The sequence below is a fragment of the Syngnathoides biaculeatus genome, chromosome 3, assembly GCF_019802595.1.
Source record: "Syngnathoides biaculeatus isolate LvHL_M chromosome 3, ASM1980259v1, whole genome shotgun sequence".
In the NCBI taxonomy this organism is placed as follows: Eukaryota; Metazoa; Chordata; class Actinopteri; order Syngnathiformes; family Syngnathidae; genus Syngnathoides; species Syngnathoides biaculeatus.
The window spans coordinates 20,167,668-20,187,345 of NC_084642.1; the positions used below are offsets into that span (position 1 = coordinate 20,167,668).

The window sequence follows — 19,678 nt, forward strand, 5'->3', positions numbered from 1 at the left end:
GTAAATGAAGGGAATGTAATGTAAATATTATTACAGGAATCTTGGTAATGTAAATGCTGGGCAAAAGTGGGCCAATTTCCAACCCTGATTTATTTGCTATTCAAAGTTTATAAAACAGTGGTGAGGCCGGCCATGATGTACGGATTAGAGACAACAGGAAGCAGAACTGGAGGTGGCAGAAATGATGTTGAGGTTCTTGCTCGGAGTGAGCAGGTTGGATAGGATTAGAAATGAGCTCAATATAGGGACAGCCAAAGTTGGATGTTTTGGAGATAAGGTTTAAGAGAGCAGACTTCGATGGTTTGGACATGTCCAGAGGCAAGAGAGTGAGTATATTGGTAGAAGGGAGCTGAGGATGGAGCTGCCAGACGAAAGAGCAAGATAAAGACCAAAGAAAAGGTTGATGGATGTTGTGAGAGAAGACATGAGGGCAGTGGGTGTGAGAGAGGAAGATGCAGGAGATAGGCTTAGATGGAAAAAGAAGACTCACTATGGTGACCCCTAACAGGACAAGCTGAAAGGAAAAGAAGATTTATTTGCTTATTCTAAATACAAAAACAAAAAAGCTGAAATTGAACATGATTTATTTCCCTTCCAAGAAAAGACAAGCCATTGATATCCGTTCTTCATAACGGCAGGCGACACATAGGTTCCTTAAATGCACCAACCACTTGTGATCAATCACAGCGACATTTTGAACCTTCAATAACATTTTCACAAAACCATCTTCAAATGACATCTATCACTAATTGTAGTCTCATCTGGAGAAAACTGAGGTACATAGTTCCTGGTTGGGTTGTCATCCACTCCGTCAGAATTCCTCTTCTGCATTTCGACAGCGGGCCTGCTTGAGAAGGCACAGGCGTTCAACCGCCTCGGCCACCAATAGTTCGCCGTGGATTTTGTTGTCTCTCGTGCGAACATTGACGCTGTTGGTCGTCTTCTCCTTCTCACCGACCACTGCCAAGGCACAACACTGGTGAACACTGGTTCATGCCAAATGACACAGCGACCCAAACACATGGCCCCCGACTGGTGCAAGAGAATTTGTCACATATGGGAAGTAAGCCAGTAAAGAACTCTGAAGGGAGAAAAGTCCAAATGGATGGTCTAATCAAGTGAAAAATTTAGTAAAAATGAGCAATATAAACAGATGGCATGATCAGTTTAAGAATCATACAATCACAGTTTTACTTTTTTTCTAATCTTGAGGGAGTGAGAAAGAAACAGATCGGTGCATAGTGGTCATTCCCTATATGCCTTTTTGCAGACAATGACCACGAGGTTCGATATAATTAATCCAAAGTTACATAACATATATTTAGTTAAGTATGATTGTAAAACACAATACATACATACTTTTATATACTGCATTTGCATGGCTTGGCAGTTACTCGCTCAAACCCTGAAATGCAGTCCCAGCAGTGTGTGTAGATATACATTTATGACACCATCCTCCGTAAAATGGGCCTTGAACATAGCACATTTCTGGTACTATAATGCTTAGAAATACCGCACAAAATAAATTGAAAGTATTTATTCCCCGACTCCTTTGAGCTTTACAGGTGACGCAAAGTTTAAGCTTTGGACAAGACACAGCCACATTGTTGCTCAACCAGTTTTTCTGAAATGATCGGGCATGTAGCAACAACATAGTGGGCAGGTCCTGCAATATTATTTGGTGAAATGATTTGAAATCTACCCGTTTTGGAAGTGGTTTGGTATGCAAAAACTATTCCATTCCAGTGATTTCTTGCCTGAATTGGTCTCGAGATAATCAGGCTTGGCCATAATCGGTGAAAATTAATCCAAAATTGTGATTACCCACGATGAATTAATGATTTAAAAAGTGGGTTACTTACTTTTTCACATAGCGCTAGGTAACTGAATCATTTTTTTCCGTTTAATATATGAAATCACCATTTAAAAAGTCTCAAGTTCACTTGGGATATAAACATGAAAGTGGCGTAACATTGCAACAATGTAAGAATTTGAGAAGGGGCCAAAACCTTTTCATTGCACTGTAAAAGTAGAAAAAAAAATTACCGAAAATGAAGTTGTATTGGGCCATCTGAGCATTGCGGATTTTTTTGTTCAAAAGGCAACCAGAATCCAGGTCGGCATCAGCCATCATGCCTGCATTTGTGAATTCTTTACAGACCTAAAAGTGAAGAAAGGTTGTCCAAATATGTTTTGGAGACATCAAGATGACCTATGTTGTGGTTAAGACTGAAGGGCGACTCACGTTCTTGGCATAATCCTCACAGGAAGGGTTGACTGGCACCACCATCACCTGCCTTGGCGAGATCCACAGAGGCCTTGTAGGAGGCACAAATATCCCAACACTTAACATCATGGTTGAAATTTTCATGATATGGGAGTATTATTATTATTTATGTTCATTTATTTTTCCATTATTTACAGATACCGGGAAGAAACTCACCATTTCCCAGCATAATTTTCTGTCAGAATGGCGATCATTCGCTCAACAGAGCCCAAGATGGCACGATGGATGATAACAGGACGAGCTTTGTCATCGCCATCCTTTCTGTGAGAAAGATTACAGGTTTGATGTAATTATGGATGCGAAGTACCGGTACTCTTCTTGGGATCTGCATTGTATTCAATCTGGCAATCATGGTTAGGAAATTAAAATTATGGTTGTGTTAGTGTGGGAGTGAGTGAGTTATTCAATCATGTAGTCATTAAGCATTTGTGAATTTCCCATTGGAAAGAATTAAAGCATAAACGTGTAATTCATGATATACATGGGTGTGACTTGTTTTCTTATGTGAGTGCATAGAAACGTACCGATAGTCCTCAGTGTGCAGTCGGTAACTCAAAGCCCCTATGCTGTGTCAGTGTTTTGATTCAGCCCTCTTACCCCACAAAGGTCAGGTCGAAGCAGATGGGAAGCTGGAAGTCCAGTTGAATGGTTGCACACTGGTGGTAACGACCAATGGCATCTTTGATCTTAATGTCAATCTATAACAGCGCAAAAACTGTGAGTGTATACATTGCAGACTGACTTTTATATACTGTATGTCTTTTTGAGTGAGCTGACCTTTGGGCCATAGAAAGCGCCATCTCCTGGGTTGAGTTTCCAAGGCTCCCCAAACTCATTGAGGCTGTTCTCCAATTGCTGGCGAGCATGGGTCGGTGTTACATATTTAAAAGCATTAAAAGGGGTACTGAGTGCGAAGCAACAATGCATTTTGCGTGAGGAACTTAGGGTCTGATTTAATATCTCAAGTCGTCGTCACTAAAATATGTTTTTATTTTAACAGAGAGTTGGGGAGCGAGATTTACTAAGATTGTGACCGTTTACCAAAATCTCAAATAAGAGGCGCTAAATTGTGTGTTCACTCTACCAGACTGTGTATACTAATAGCAACAGGTGTGAAAGCGGTGCAGAGAGCAGTATTCAAAAGGGTTATTTGCTTTAAGTAGCTCTGACAGTTTTGCCCAGCATGGAAAATTTGGGAGAGCACTCCAAGTGCAAAATGTAATTTTAAGTGATGGGAATGGATTAGAAGGGCTTTGTCTAATTCAGGCGATAGATTCTCAAATTCCTGATTTAGTTCATGCTAAACATGAATAGGCGCCAGTGAGGGTCACTTGAGCAGCTATAGATACCTCCTCAGCTTGGTTCCACACAGCAATGTCACCCAGATACTTTTCTGGACGAGTGGAGAGGTAAAGCTGGAAGGAGAAGCCAAACACGCTGTAGACACAGCGTAGAAAGTCCAGGCAGCCTTTCATCTCAGACTCAATCTGAGGGGGAAAAAATGGAAATGTAATGCCATAGCATAATATTTCATGACAACTGGTGAAATAGCAGGAAAATAGTCACATCCTAATAGTAATAATGATGATGACAAAATAAAGGTAAGGCAGGATGGTGGACAATTGGTTAGTACATCAACCTCACAACTCTGAGGTAACGGGTTCTTCTCTAGACGCAGGCCTTCCTGTGTGGAATTTGCCGGTATGTATGTTGTGACTGTGTGGTTTTTCTCTGGGTAGTACGATTTTCCTCCCAAAAACATGCATGATAGGTTCATTATAGACTAGATTGTCTGTAGGTGCCCCGCAATTGACAGGCGACCAGTTCAGTGTCTACCCCGCCTCTTGACAAAAAGTCAGCTGGGATAGTCTTACATCTCCTTTTCCATCTGGAAGCCTCAAAATGAGTCCTTGTCCCCATGCTCCACCAAGATGAATGGCCAATCTTGTGTTCGTAACGTTTTCCTTCCCAATGGTTTTTGGAGAGTTGTGGCAGCTACGAACACATTCCACTTGGATAATTGAAGAGTCGGATCATTCGTTAAGAAGTACTTGGAGTCCTAATAATGTGTCAGGGTCATATTCAAGTTGTATCTGTGGTTTAAAAACAGGGCTTAGAGTAAAATACCTGCTCCATGGTGCAAAAAATGTGAGCATCATCCTGCTGGAAACGTCGCACTCTCGTCAACCCGGTGAGTGTTCCGGACAGCTCGTTCCGGTGAAGGACCCCAAAGTCAGCCAGCCTGAGGGGGAGCTCCCGCCACGAACGAGGTCTATGGCCGAACATCAAACTGGACACACAGGACACACCAGAGAAACATTAAACAAAAAAAACAAAACAAAAAAAAATCTAAAAGGGAAGAAACCAGGAGTTGAACTCTTATGGCTCACCAGTGTCCGGGGCAGTTCATGGGTTTGAGTGCGAAGGTCTCCTCCTCAACAGGGAAGGAGAACATGTTTTCACTGTAATGTTGCCAGTGGCCTGACGTCTCCCACAGCTTGCTGTTATAGATATTGGGAGAGGCTACTTCCTGGAACCCTCTCTTCCAGTACTCACCCTAGGCAAAAAAAAAAAAAAAAAAAAAGAAACAAAGAGCATTCCATCCAGTGCGTTTTTTCCACCTTTTCTGGGCATCTGTAGTTCTTGTTAATGTCATATACAAATCAATTATTTAACAGATTACAATCCACATTTTAGGACAGTCCCAACATGACATTAGATTAAAGGTTCCAAACAATGCACAAAGAACAAGTTTGTCTGTTTGTAAGAATAGATGGCCGTTCATCAGAAGCGGGACTACAGAATTACCATTGTACCTACTGTTTTTCATTTGATTCTTTTATATTTATGACAACTGTTTTTAGGATTGATAGTGGACTGTAATAATGAATTCACTACTGTGTTAAAATAGATTAGTGAGAGACTAGGATGTGTCTGGATGTTGCATACAAATTGTGATCTCTCCTCAGTAGAAAAAGAACTCCAGATTACTTAATTTAACTTAATTTCATCAGATGGGGAAAATTAGGTCTAACAGTGCAGCCAGGATTTTTTTTTCACCTCTCTCTTTCAGACGGATCTCATTGAAGGAGGAAAACATGCAAATGCTGCTCTCATCATGCAGGGCCTCTGTGCCTGATGTTATAAATACATACTGGTAGTTTATTTATTTATTTTTTTGCTGCTTGCAAGGCTACTAACTTACTGCGCATTAATAGGTAAATTAAAAATGGCTTGGTTTTAGAAGTGTTAAGTGGGTGCACTGGGCGTTTTTCGATATGTGACACGCTGGTGACAGTGTCCTACTGTTCTTCCAGTCACTTGTGTCACATCAAAAGTGAACCAACATTTAGTGGGCTTTTATTTTATTACTTTATGTGCCTGTAATCGTAAAATGCATTTGTCAAAGTGCTAAACGAATTCTCGCATAGGCTACTGCTGTGGAGGCGGCAAATGCTGGGCAGAAGTAGTCACCTCACACGGTTGATAGTACTCTGACAGGAAGTGATGTGCTATATGCAAATGATCTACACTTTTTCTCTTTTCATTTTGTTTGACTTCTTTTATTCTGAACTCACTGTTGGTGGCTGAAATCAATTTAGACTGATAAAATTATGCACTAAGATTGGCATGAAAAGGCGATACTTCGCAGACCGGTGGGAGGGCACAACCCAACTCCACTGCTGCTTTCATGACTTTTATTTAAGCTAATTGCTTGGTGTTACAGATACTGTAACTAGTGTATAGTTGTTTTTTTTTTTTTTAAACTAGGTTTTCACTTCATACAATGCTGCTGACTGTTCTCGTTGCTGTTCACCTTCTCATTTACATAATGTTGATTCATATCCATTTTAATAGTATATTGTAGCCCAAATATATTGTTGGGATTTTTAATTCTTTGTTATTCTTGTGTGCTGCTAGATTCCAGTTAACTTCTGTACAAACAAAATTTACCCATTGCTGGACTGGACTAACAAGGGGTTTTCCCATTTATTCTTTTTTAAATGCACTATTAATCTTCTTACAAACATCTATTAATGACATGTGCCGTCGAGGGTAACTGATGGAAATGGGGGAAGTGACACTCTCACATTGCAGCAGAACGAAGCCTTGCGCTAATGATCCCAATGTGTGACCTTCTCTGCGTCATATGGTGTCTTCGCTTGGTCTGTGAAAATTGTCAGGCAGGAGAAATATGTCACGGGGACATGTTCAATTGACTGACATGTGATCGGCTCAGTTTCAAGTCAGAAACTATTTCTCGATTTGTCATGCTGTATTTTGAAATACATTCAATATGTTGAATGTACAAAGAATAATTTACTCACGTGGACAAAACTGCTGGTAGCCCTCTGTTAATAAAAGAATAACTGCATCAAGCCTGCGACCAATTGACTTCACCAGACTGTTGCCTTCTTCATTTAAAAGGATTGTCCAGGCCTTAACTACAACTCATGATAGTAGCAGCAGAATGAATTCTGAAGTCTACAAAACCATTTTGTCAGTTTACAGAAAAATTTATTCAAATGAATTGAGAGGAATTTCATTATGCAACAATGACCCAAAACACACTGACAACACATCAAAGGACTTAACCAGGGGAGGAAGTGGACTGGCTTAGTCAATCACCAGACCTTAACCAAATAGAGCATGTATTTTGGTTCCTCAAGAGGAGAATGAGATGAGAAGGCCCGTAGAAACAAACTGCGATATCATATCAGAAGAAGAATACAAGACTGTGGTGAAGTTAATGGGTAGCAGGCTTAATGCTAGTATGCGTTACGCCACCAAATATTCAATTTTATTCACCTTAAGTGAATTTAATCATTTCTGTTCAAATATGTTCTCACTTGAAAAGTGGTTGCGTTCACACAAAAAGGTGCTTTGTCCTGAGTTTATTAACACATCTAGAGGTAAATACCATGATATAAATGCTGGGATTTAGAACTTTTGTCTCATATTGATTGATCTTTTTATCTGAAACCCAAATGTCTTCAGTACACAACAAAAACAGGAATAGATCTTGCCGTTCTAATACTTTTAGAGGGAACTGTAGAGTTGATGTGCCTTTCCAAAACGTTCCAGTTTTGAGTTGTCTGTCCAAAGGATAATATGCCAGGAGGTTGGTGGCTTGCAACATGCAGTTTGGCATATTATAATCGTTTTTTAAGATTTATGTTCGACAGTGGTGTACTCCTTGGTCGTCTCCAATGCAGTCTATTTTGGCTCATATAAGGTCACAAATTGTGGCCATGCAGAGTTCATTTGTTCATCTGTAGGTGGCCTTTAGCATTTTTATTTAAAATAATTTTTTTAATTGAGTGTTGCCTTCTGCTTTTATCTGCATGCTTTGTTGGTGGGAAAGAACTATGTTTGTTTTCGAAAAGGCAAAATAAAGATTTATGCACTTCTGTTTTGCATTTGTATCACATAAAAAAAGGTTGTTCTTCCATAAAAATAAACTATTGATGCTATGCTTTCCTGTAAAATAAAAAATAAAGTTGCATTTTCCTAATAATACAAACTATTGTTTAATTAAGAGAACAAACTCCTGATGCTACAATTTTCTTAGAAAGCAGCTGTTTGGTTCTTTTGAAAGTCATTTAATGTGTGCTGGTTTATTCAAAAGAAAAGAAAAGCACTTGCATCTTTTGTATTTTGTACCCTAGGCTGTCTTTTTTTTTTTTTTGTGAGCCAAACCTTTTCACTTTCATATACTCATTGTCGGCTGGATACGCAAACATGTAACAGCTTCATCTGTTGTTCCAAACATTTAACAGCTTCATCTGTTGTTCAGGCTAACATCTTTGATTTTTCTTCAGTGCTGTTTTTGTTCTTCTATGCATGATACTTGTACTGTAGTCATCTGAGTTGTGCTGAAAACTTGTACATCTAAATTTGGTCAATTTTGTATTCTTTCACAAAGTGGATCTTTTGGTTTTTCGTTTGGGTATGTTAGTTTTATAAATTACTGACCAATATAACGTGTTGAAAATTGACGATTAAATATTAACGGCTCTACAAAGTCATGGTTTTGAAGATGCCGTTTCCAAGTCACCAGCAATATATCTTCTATGAGTATGGAGAAAAGAAAATGGCTGACTCTTCAAGGATCAGAACTTAAATTATCTTTTGAACGTATGCGGCTGAGTAGCCAATAGCAGTTGAGTTTTAACTCTGTGAAAGGTTATGGGTTTATCGTTGTCGTTTGTTGTTATGATGAGGCAAAAGAAACTGTCTTGCGTGACCCCAACTAACAGCCCAGTTAATTTGAGGCTGGGGATTTAATGCACTGATCACGATTCAATTCTGTGCACCTTCATTAAAATGCAAAAAAAATAAACCAAACAAAAGATTATCACTGCCACAGTTCTTACTCTAATGAATTCCATGAGCGTGCTGTAGATGTAAGCTCCTCGCGGCAGGAAGAAGCAACTCCCAGGACTGAGATCATGGAAGAAGAACAGCTCTTGGTCCTGTGAAACATACAAATACAACCAGCAAAATAGCCTTGATTTACATTTAGGGGCTTTATATTTATGATGCACATTAGTGACATTACAAACAACCAAACTGGTGGTTTTAACGGCCACTGGATGACAGTTGCTGGTAATACGTGGAAGCACGCAGTCCAGTGTTGCGACTGAACACCAATGGACCAAGCTAATGAATTACTTCATATTTTGGTGAACGTGAACTGAGATTGGCTCCTTTATGCCTGATGAACGTTAAGAACATGCTCATTCTTGCATCAAAAAACAGTTTTCGAAAGTAAGTTGCTTTTCATTCAAGAGTGCCTGGTTTTGCTAGGGACTTCCCATTAGAAAACACTGTATAGAAACACTTCATACATATATTGGGGATGAAATTGGCAACCACAATTCATGTTTACATTTAGGAGTCACTTTGCAGCAGCCTGTGTGAACGACGTGCGTTCAGGGACATTGCATAAATAAGAGTGACTGCTCTGTGGTTGTTTTATTTTAATTCAGAATATCACAAAAAAAACATTCGGTAGGAAAATTATTAGTAGTATCAAAATGTTTTGTGGCAACAATTAGTAAATGACATCCCAGGGTTTTAAATGTAACAGTCCATTAGCAACAGAATGGGGGGGGGGAAAAAAGATCTATGAACTTTTTCATTTTTTGGAACACTAACCTGAGTTCAAAATTCTGAAATATGAACAATGAACAGAAGTAGTTCATTTCTGGAGAGGTGAGGTGAACTTTCAACTAGTTTGCTTTGAAAAAGAACTTTTGCAACACTGATGCTGTCATTAGTGAGGCGCTGCCTTCCGTGCGACTCCATGCTGTTGAGCCAACTGGGAAGCTCGGATGACATATATCAGTATCAAAATAGGGTCAAAATTAGGAAGCACAGCGACCCCTGCTGACTCACGACCATTTGTTTGTATCCAGCCATCCATTTTCTGGACCGCTTTATCTTCACAAACGTCGTGAGCATGCTGGAATCTATCCCGAGCTATCTTCAGGCGAGAGGCAGTTGACACCCTCAACTGGTCACCACTGGGCTTTCCATGTTCTTTTAGGACATAGTATTATTTTGTGTATGTACACTTTTGACCTGTAATAATAATAATAATAATAATAATAATAATAATAATATAAAATTCTCAAACAAATTGTTACTCTCATTACTGTGTCATTGAACAAAATTAAATAAATTTGGTGATCCTGATTTACCTGAAAGGAGAGGTTTAGTGTAATTTGACTTCAGATAGTGAGACAAAAAAAAACTAACTGTTTTTGCACAGTGTATGTAAATGTCTGGCTTCAACTGTACATAAATAAAATCTCTTTCAAAAAGTATGAATACTACTACTGCTCATTACAGTAGATTGCTGCCATGCACCTAACAAAATGTCCATTAAGGATGCACCACCTTACTTTGCCGATCTTGCGATGATCCCTATTCTTGGCCTCTTCCTGGAAGCGTTCCCACTCTTTGAGCATCTTGGAGTCAGGGAACGAGATCCCATATATCCTCTGCAGCGTCTCCATGTCAGAGCGGCCCTCCCAGTAGGTGGAAGAGTTCTGACGACAGGGAGAGACCCATGAGATACATGAGGTACAATTGATGCGAGTGACCAATACGTAAGGTTATTATAAGTGCACCTTGAAAATCTTTATGGCTTTGATCTTGCCTGTGTGCCTAACATGAGGACCTCTACAGAGGTCTATAAGGGGCCCGCACCTATCCAAAATCAATAGTTTATCTTGTCAAAGACTAAAGATAAAGCAAATATCAATTTTAGAATCTTGTATTAAACCAACAAACCTGTAGACTGTAGTTGTGGGTGTGGAGACCTTCTCATTTAGAATCCGGCACTTGAATTTGTTGTACTGGAAAATAGAAACGGGCATTAAGCGGGTTACACAGTACTGATTATCGGGCAATTTTGACCCTATAGTAAGAAACAAGCACAAAAAAAGAGAGATTTGTAGTTAGTAAGATTCAAGCGTTGGAACCAAGAGGAAATATAATATATGAGCCATGTATGCCAACTGGAGAGCATCATTATTCACGTCATATTATGACTGAAGTTGGTAATGCTTGTAAGCCTGGGTGGAGGTCAAGATTCTTCAGTGCTCTTGTTTAGGAACATTTTTCTCACCTTGAACATCTTAAGCAGCGTCTCCTTGGTAAGCTCAAGCCTCTCAAAGGCTTGTTTCTCCTTCATCACCATCTTGCACAAGGTCTCCAGTTCCTCAAACTCTGTGCTGGACACGCTCCTAAGAACAATGAATGCTTGATAATGATGTCATCTTGTTCAAGGTTGTCATTTTTGACAACAAAATCACATGCGTCTACTGGAAGATAACTTTACTTCGGGCCATCCAGGAACATGTCGTAGTAGAAGCCATTCTCTATTGGGGGGCCATAACATAAACAGCCACCATAATAGCGCTCCATCGCCTCACCCAGGATGTGAGCGCTGGAGTGCCAGTACACCTGCATGGAAAAAAAAAAATTGTGAAGTATTAATTATAGTTAGCTGTAGTCATTGGATCTCCCTTAAAGTCCTAATCTGATTGGATGCTGACCCCTTTTATTGAATTACTAATTCTAATCTTTAAGAGTCTTTCATACTGACTGTAAAAGAAGGTATTCCAACCTTTTCCCCCTGTCGCTGTTCTGTAATAATGGCACTAAAAAGGGCACAATGAATTCACAATGAAAAAGGGGTTTTAAGGGTCAATTGGTCCCCTCTTTTAGCTTGTATATTATTAAAATAATAGAAAGCCCGTTTTGCTCACTGCCTGAGCATCCTCGTTGTCAAAGCGCAAGATCTCCAGAGAGCAGTTGTCCTCCAGAGGTCTGTCCAAGTCCCAGAGCTCCCCGTTCACTCGCGATATCACTGCATTGTCAGCCAGACCCTGACTGGGAACAAAAAACAAAAAACAGACAAACAAAAAAAACTCAAATTCAAATAACGAGACTACAAAGTATTTATTTTCCATCAACAACTGTAGTTACCTGATGTCACAAGCCAGTTTATACGGGGTGGTGACCCAGGACGTGCCCATCACCTGGCGCCCGTCAGGAAGCTCCACTGTTATGGTCTTACCGTCTGAGGCTCTCTTGGCCTGGAGGGCATCACTTTCCTTCTTCAGCTCCTCATAGAGCCTGAGGCGCTCGTCGACAAAGGCGGGCCAGACCTTCAATAGCAAAAAAGTCGATTTTGATATTATTGGTAACGGAGTCAATCCAAGACATATTGAAACAACCATTCACACTCACATTTACACCAATTGACAACTAAGAGTCGTCAAAGAATCAAAAATGCTCTTTGCATACATGCACCCAGCTTTCGCACGGAGATAGCTGGGATAGGCTTCACCACCCCCGCGACCCCAGAGAAGATAAGCAGTGTAGAACATTGATAAATTGATTTAAGTCACGATAATTACCCCTTTAACACTTGCACCCAATAGTTCTTTTCTCTGATTCTTCTTGTTTTTGTCGCCTGGTTTGGCATGAGTGGTGCTTACCTGGAAGACAAAGGAGGCACATTATCTTAAAAACAGACATTCATCAGAAAGGTTCCATGATCACGGTGTCTTAGTAGCACGACGGTGACACAATTTAATAAAAATTTTATTAAGAAACACGACAGTTTAACCTTCATCTGTTATGAGCGAGCAGTCCTGTCTCAGGCAAATGAGCCACTGCTCAAACCATCCCGCCCCACTCCCACCCCCTCTACTCCGGGACCAACACAATGTATGGCTTTCATTACCATGACAACCTGAAGCTGAGCTAGGTTAGGTGGGTGACACAAAGCGATTGGCTACAATTAACCCACACGGGAAAGGAAAAAGCAAGTATTCATAAATACAAACGTGAACGCATTTTAACAGATGGAGGCACCACCACGTCATCGCAAAGCCGTCACTTAACACTTTTCAATTGATGTTCATATAGTAATACTGTTAACAGGGCGCAGTATGTGCATCCAACAACAGTGTTGCTATTTCTAACCTTTTGGCTTTGACGTGAGGCGGCTTCCCGTGAAGTCTGGCCATGCCAGCTCTCCACCTGGCCGACAGCTACCAATTCATGGGCAGCGAAACTCAAGGATAGGGGTTCTATTACCCATGAGCATCAAAAGGCTGCAAATTTCCAAACTTTTCACTCAGAAACACATTTGAGGAAATAGGCCCACAAAAACAGTACTTGGTAGTGTAATTTCACACTTGATGGTTTAGCATGCACTCCGGAGACCCAACTATTTGTATACAGACATTTAAGTAATTGATTTTCTAAAATACAAGGTTTGAGAGAGCAGACTTCGATGGTTTGGACATGTTCAGAGGCGAGAGAGTGAGTATGTTGGTAGAAGGGTGCTGAGGATGGAGCTACCAGGCAAAAGAGCGAGAGGAAGACCAAAGAAAAGGTTGATGGATGTTGTGAGGGAGGACATGAGGACAGTGGGCATTAAAGAGGAGGATGCACGAGATAGGCTTAAATGGAAAAAGATGACACGCTGTGGCGACCCCCAACGGGACAAGCCGAAAGAAAAAGAAGAAGACATCGCATTTTAAGGAGACTTATGACACTAAAGCTCTGTTTCAGATTTGGGGTTTTGACAAAATAGATCTTCAGACACCCTTGCTCCCATGTCATGACTGTACAAACTCAGTGTTGGGTCAGTAGGTGTAATATAAATTAACCAGTTGTGATATTGCAAGCAGTGTAATCCAGCAAGTTGGGTCTCAGACACCAATTTTATGTTGGAGGATGGGGGACAAAAACAGCTGACTAAAGATTTATTTGGTTGTGCAAATTCACACTTGATGGGTGGGCAGACAATGCAGAGATCCATCTTTTCTTATACAAGTTATTCAAAATTCAATTTTACAGAATGTCTCCTTCAATATGACCCACTGCAATTCCAAAACGGAATCTTATTCAGCACCTTTTTAGCAGCTCTGTTGTCAGTCTGTCCTCCTTTGACGACGACGACAACGTCCGCCACTGGCTGTGAACTCTTGCACGGGTCCAGCTCCAGCTCAGCACATAGACTCCGGCGAAGGTGCAGCAGTCGGTACTTGAGCTTCTCATTCTCCGACTTCAGCTCCTCCAGCTGCAGAGAGACCCCCGCGTCGCCAGCAGGGCCCATGTCCCGGATGATTCCGTCCCGAAGGGTGGAGATTTCGCCCGCGAGGAGCCGAATTTGCTCCTCCTGAGCTGCCAAGCGTGCGGTCAAGCAGTTCGCCATATTTAAAGGACCTCTACTCGGGGGCTTCGAAGAAGGCGGATTTCCGGTGACGTTTTCAAAGATCGAAAACATGCGCGTACACACATGGATTAACGTGTTTGGCAAGCGCTAAACACTGTTTATTTTGTTGTTTGGTATTATGAACAACAAAGATTACTTTTTGAGCTTTACGATCTGATCATTGTGTTTTCATTTTTACAAAGCTGTGCGCAATGATTGTTCAGTGAAATTTTTTTGTGTGATTGATTTGTGTTCTGTTCTGAGCCAACAGTTTGGTTTTGCAGTAAGAGTCAAGGACTTGGTGAATTTTTGGATGTGTGTTTAAGGCAGTGAGAAACCGGGTATCTGCGGAGGGAAACGTGTTTTAGCCACTGCAAAAAAAGTTCAATTTTTTTTCAATATTTTGTACATACAGTATATGTTTCTTACGATGTGCATCCTGTATTTTGTAAATACAGTAGTTCAACATACATAAGCCCGCGGTCCAGCAGGTGCAGTGTAGTACTCGTGCCCAAACAATAGGAGGCAGTATCATACTTTTGGTCAGCTTTGAAGTCATGTGACCACTGAGTCAAAGTGCAGCGTGCGTAACAATAATGTAAACATACACTTTCCGCCTCTGCCATTCATGGATTGATTACGGCGAAGGTACGCGATAAACTATCATTTTGAACGCGGTTGGACTAAAAATAAAGCTATATTTGAGTGACGTGCGGTTGACAGGCGAATGTCACAATGCTTGACTGTTTCGCTAGCTAGTATTAAGATGTTTGTAGCCCACATGCAGTTAATAGCACGCTAAATGAAGTCAACCTGACATTTTAATGGTTGTTTTCGTCCTTTTTTTACTCTCTTGTTCACTTATTGTTTATATGGCTGCTTTTTGTAGTTGAATCCGCCCAAGCCCAGAGATGAGATCAGTCCACTTCCACTTGATAGGGTTTGCCATCATGACCGTTACAGTTATTAATGAATAACATTTTGAAACAGATAAGAATGTACTGTGAGCCAACGTAGGAGGGCGAGACGTACTATTAATCTCATCGCGAATCTATGATATTGTGAGACACTCACCACCAAATTGTTGCCAAAACATTTATTGGTAACTTTAGCTACACAAATAACAACCAGGAGTGGATAAATTTCTGATTCTGATAAATAAACTGTCTGCCTGTCACCAGAAGATTCCTGGGATAGGCTCCAGTCCACACCCCACCCGGGTGACGATAAGCGGAATGGATGATGAATGAATTTTGTTAATGTCATTGTCATTTGCTTTTTCTTTAGTTAAGTCAGTTCAAATCGGATTTGGGTAAAAGGAATGTATTGTTGTTACATTGCAGCCAAGACCTGCTGCTCAGCATGGCTTCGTCCTCCTTTGCACCTCCGAAACTAGACGAGTTCATCCTGACTGAGCGGCTAGGTAGCGGTACATACGCCACAGTCTACAAGGCCTACAGAAAGGTGAGAAATTGCCGCTACAGTCTGTCCTCTCCGTTTTTTTTTGCGTTACCCATGACACAAAATAGCCTACTTGTACTGTATGTCGTGGACCATGCAGGGGGATAGTCGAGAGGCGGTGGCAGTGAAGGTGGTGGCCAAGAAGACACTGAACAAGGCGTCCACAGAGAATCTGCTCACAGAGATCGAGATCCTCAAGACAGTCCGTCACCCTCATATTGTTCAGCTGAAAGACTTTGTGGTAAGAGCACTTGATTTAACAACTATCCATTCCTACATTTTCCATAGTGCTCATTCTCATGAGGGTAAGGTGGAGCCTGTGATTTTGACAGAGAGTTGGGGTACATCCTGGACCAATTGCCAATTATTTGCAAACATGTATTGACAAACAAACATTGACACACACATTTCACACCAATGAACAATTGACAGAAATCAGGGTTACTGGAGAAAATGCACGCAAGATTAGGGGAACATGCAAACTCCACACAGGAGGCCTACCCTGAACCCATAACCTATCGACTGTGAGAAAGACCTGGAAGAAAACCCATGCAAGCACGTGGAGAATATGAAAATTTCACACAGGAGGGGCCGGGATTTGAACCCTGGTTCTCAAACTGTGAGGCCAACGATCTATCCTGATGCTTCTTCGTGCTATCTATCTTCTGATAGTGACAGTAAATCTTGTGGGGTAGTTTTCGACCTGGGGACGGTAGAGTTTGTATTTGGTGACATATCCGCTGCATATGCCAGACGTGTCAATACCAACTGAGAAGTCTTAATTTTCTCATTTGGTTGTGAAGTGCTGCATCCGTGAATGAAAATACAGTCATTGCTTTATAAAGGGGTGGGCTATTCTCTTCTGATTCTGGGCTGCTGGAGAGCAGGTAGTTACTTACCTACGGTATTTGTTAGTTGAACCTGTGGTTGTCACGATAATGAAAGCAGTGCCCCTCTCCCCCCGAAATTTAAACTAGCATTGCAAGTGGATGTGATCATGCTGTCATTCCACTACATAAAGACAATAATGTTGTTGTGTTACCATAAGTGGGATTCTGAGAACATATATCTGATCCTGGAATGGTGTTCCGGTGGAGATCTGTCCCATTTCATCCGCAGTCGTCGGATCTTGCCGGAGGGAGTTGCCCGACGTTTTCTGCAGCAGATAGGTGACTAAACTCAGGCCCTTTCATTTGATTACTGAATGGCCACGTCAACAATGTATCTATGTTTATGTACCCGCAGCATCTGCTCTCCAGTTCCTACATGACCGAAACATCTCCCACTTGGATTTGAAACCACAGAACATCTTGCTGTCTGGCTCAGTCCTTAAACTAGCAGGTAACAAGCCGGGAAAACTCATGCAACCTCCACACAGGCGGGGCCGAGATTGATCCCGGGACGTCAGAACTGTGAGGCCAACGCTTTCCATCTGAGTCACCGTCCCGCCGTTTTAAGTTCATCATATTGATTAATGTAAACCAAAGTAGCAAATAATATATTTCATAATCGCTTGTGTGTAATCTAGTCTAGAATGTAGTACGGACCACTAAAATCGAGCAAAAAAAACCACAGGAAAACCTTTTTACCCATATGTAATGCGCACCATCAATTTACTTCTTTCCATGCTCAGCACATGCACATGAAGTGTTATCCGTATTATATGAATTTCTTTCAAATACAGTGCCCTGTGAAAGGATTCGGCCCCCTTAAAGTTTTCAACCTTTCCCCACATATTCAAACATAAAAATATAAAATTGTATTTTTTTTTCAAGAATCAACAATAAGTCGGACACTATTGTGAAATGGAATGTAATTTATTGGATATTTTAAACTTTTTTTAACAAACAAAACCAAAAAAGTGGAGCGTGCAATATTATTCGGCCCCCTTGCATTAATACTTTGCAGCGCCACCTTTTGCTGCAATTCCAGCTGCAAGTCGCTTGGGGCATGTGTTTATCAGTTTTACACATCAAGAGACTGAAATTCTCGACCATTCTTCCTTGCAAAACACCTCAAGCTCAGTGAGGTTGGATGGAGAGCGTTTGTGAACAGCAGTCTTCAGCTTTGCTCACAGATTCTCGATTGGATTCAGGTCTGGACTTTGACTTGGCCATTGTAACACCTGGATATGTTTATTTGTCAACCATTCCATTGTAGGTTTGGCTTTATGTTTTGGATCATTGTCCTGTTGGAAGATAAATCTCCGTCCAAGTCTCAGGTCTTTTTCAGACTCCAACAGGTTTTCTTCCAGAATGGTCCTGTATTTGGCTCCATTCATCTTCCCATCAATTTGAACCATCTTCCCTGTCCCTCCTGAAGAAAAGCAGGCCCAAACCATGAGGCTGCCACCACCATGTTTGTGGGGATGGTGTGTTCAGGGGGATGAGCTGTCTTGCTTTTACGGCAAACATATCATTTTGCATTGTGGCCAAAAAGTTCGATTTTGGTTTCATCCGACCAGAGCACCTTATTCCACATGTTTGGTGTGTCTCCCAAGTGGATTGTGGCAAACCTTAAAGGAGAATTTTTAGGGAAATCTTTGAGAAATGTCTTTCTTTTTGCCACTGTTCCAAAAGGCCACATTTGTGCAGTGTACGACTGATTGTTGTCCTATGGACAGACTCTCCCACCTCAACTGTAGATCTCTGCAGTTCATCCAGAGTGATCATGATCCTCTTGGCTGCATCTCTGATCAATCTTCTCCTTGTTCGAGGTAAAAGTTTTGAGGGACGGCCGGGTCTTGGTAGATTTGCAGTGGTCTGATACTCCTTCCATTTCAATATGTTTGTTTGCACAGTGCTCCTTGAGATTTTTAAAGCTTGGGAAATGTTTTTGTATCCAAATCCAGCTTTAAACTTCTCCACAACAGTATCTCGGACCTGCCTGGTGTGTTCCTTGGTCTTCATTATGCTCTCTGCACTTTAAACAGAACCCTGAGACTATCACAGAGCAGGTACATTTTTACGGAGATTTGATTACACTCAGGTGAATTCTATTTAATATCATCAGTCAACATAGGATCATTCAGAGATCCTCACTAAAGCTCTGGAGTGAGTTTGCTGCGCTGAAAGTAAAACGGCCAAATAATATTGCACACCCCACTTTTCAGGTTTCTATTTGTTAAAAAAGTATAAAATATCCAATACATTTAATTCCACTTCACGATTGTGTCCCACATGTTGTTGATTAATGACAAAACTTTGAATTTTATATCTTATTATGTTTGAAGCCTGATATGTTGCAAAAGATGGAAAAGTTCAAGGGGACCGAATACTTTCACAAGACACTGTATATCTTTGCAAATACCTTGTTCTTACTTTTTGAGTAAATGGCAGGTCAGCTCCAAGTCAAACAATGCAGTGATGCAGTCTAGGTATTATAATACATACTACAATTATTATGCTAAGTTTTATATCTTGATTACAACTATGTCTTCTGATCCAATGTCAGACTTTGGCTTTGCCCAGTACATGTCTCCATGGGATGAGAAGAGCGTGTTGAGAGGCTCTCCTCTGTACATGGCCCCCGAGATGGTGTGTCGGCGCCAGTACGACTCAAGAGTGGATCTCTGGTCCGTGGGAGTCATTCTTTATGGTAAGTGTTGGGTTCTGTCAAGTCAATAGGGATTTAAGGAGATCATTGGGAACCCATACAGTAGTTAAATTAAAATGTATATAGATGTAATGAAAGATATAAAATACAAATTCAATAAGAATAATTTAAGTTAAAAAATACAGTAGACCCTTATTGAATGGGATAATAGGCAAGACTTTGAAAAGTCTGCAGAACCATACAATGCGTATTTTGCACCTAGAGAAGTTATTTATATAAAACGTCTAAATTTACAAAAAATATAAAAAATCTGAGGGGGGTAACATAGTACTCTGTCGACATTGACATTAATGGTCTGTAATCATATTTATAGCATTTAATACCGTTTTAGGATCAGCAAGGTGCAGCACTTCCACCATTTATATTTTATCGGTGCAGTCTTTCTCTGCCTGTATTGCGCCACAGCGGCAGTAATTAATTCTGGAAATAATAGATTTTGTCAATGGCATTTTAAAAGACGAGCGTAAATTAATTTTGGACACTTTGTTCATTCCTGACGGTCCATTATATCCGATATCCATTATATTTACGTGAATTATTTTTAGATTTGAGAAAAAAAAAGAAGTTGG

The 19,678-nt window shown here is 40.7% G+C and overlaps 2 protein-coding genes across 3 annotated transcripts in view; one reads left to right on the forward strand and one right to left on the reverse strand.

Moving 5' to 3' along the window:
• Positions 1-567: 567 nt before the first annotated feature.
• Positions 568-14,033, reverse strand: tars3 (threonyl-tRNA synthetase 3). The gene is made up of 19 exons (XM_061814718.1): positions 13,731-14,033; positions 12,223-12,303; positions 11,789-11,970; positions 11,569-11,692; positions 11,139-11,263; positions 10,926-11,043; positions 10,589-10,653; positions 10,426-10,504; positions 10,198-10,344; positions 8,665-8,763; positions 4,678-4,844; positions 4,415-4,577; positions 3,637-3,774; positions 3,065-3,142; positions 2,885-2,985; positions 2,444-2,548; positions 2,246-2,318; positions 2,047-2,161; positions 568-960 (listed from the first exon to the last, which is right to left on the reverse strand). The coding sequence occupies exons 1-19, from the start codon at positions 14,031-14,033 to the stop codon at positions 812-814; spliced, it is 2,412 nt and encodes an 803-aa protein (XP_061670702.1). The 3' UTR covers positions 568-811.
• Positions 13,947-19,678, forward strand: part of ulk3 (unc-51 like kinase 3) — a 28,975-nt gene continuing 23,243 nt past the window's right edge. Inside the window, exons 1-6 of one of the 2 annotated variants that reach the window (XM_061814720.1) lie at positions 13,947-14,079; positions 15,377-15,497; positions 15,595-15,735; positions 16,543-16,663; positions 16,740-16,835; positions 18,948-19,091. In XM_061814720.1, coding sequence (XP_061670704.1) covers positions 15,396-15,497; positions 15,595-15,735; positions 16,543-16,663; positions 16,740-16,835; positions 18,948-19,091 — 604 coding nt within the window. In that variant the 5' untranslated portion in view covers positions 13,947-14,079; positions 15,377-15,395. The other variant, XM_061814719.1, reaches the window with a different exon arrangement.

Excerpts from the sequence above, each read along its gene's own strand:
- tars3 (XM_061814718.1), bottom strand. The coding sequence starts at position 14,033 with ATGGCGAACTGCTTGACCGCACGCTTGGCAGCTCAGGAGGAGCAAATT. Across the intron at positions 11,693-11,788 it reads AAACTGGCTTGTGACATCAG|TCAGGGTCTGGCTGACAATG; the intron begins GTAACTACAGTT and ends TTTTGTTCCCAG. Across the intron at positions 2,986-3,064 it reads GCGCTTTCTATGGCCCAAAG|ATTGACATTAAGATCAAAGA; the intron begins GTCAGCTCACTC and ends GCGCTGTTATAG.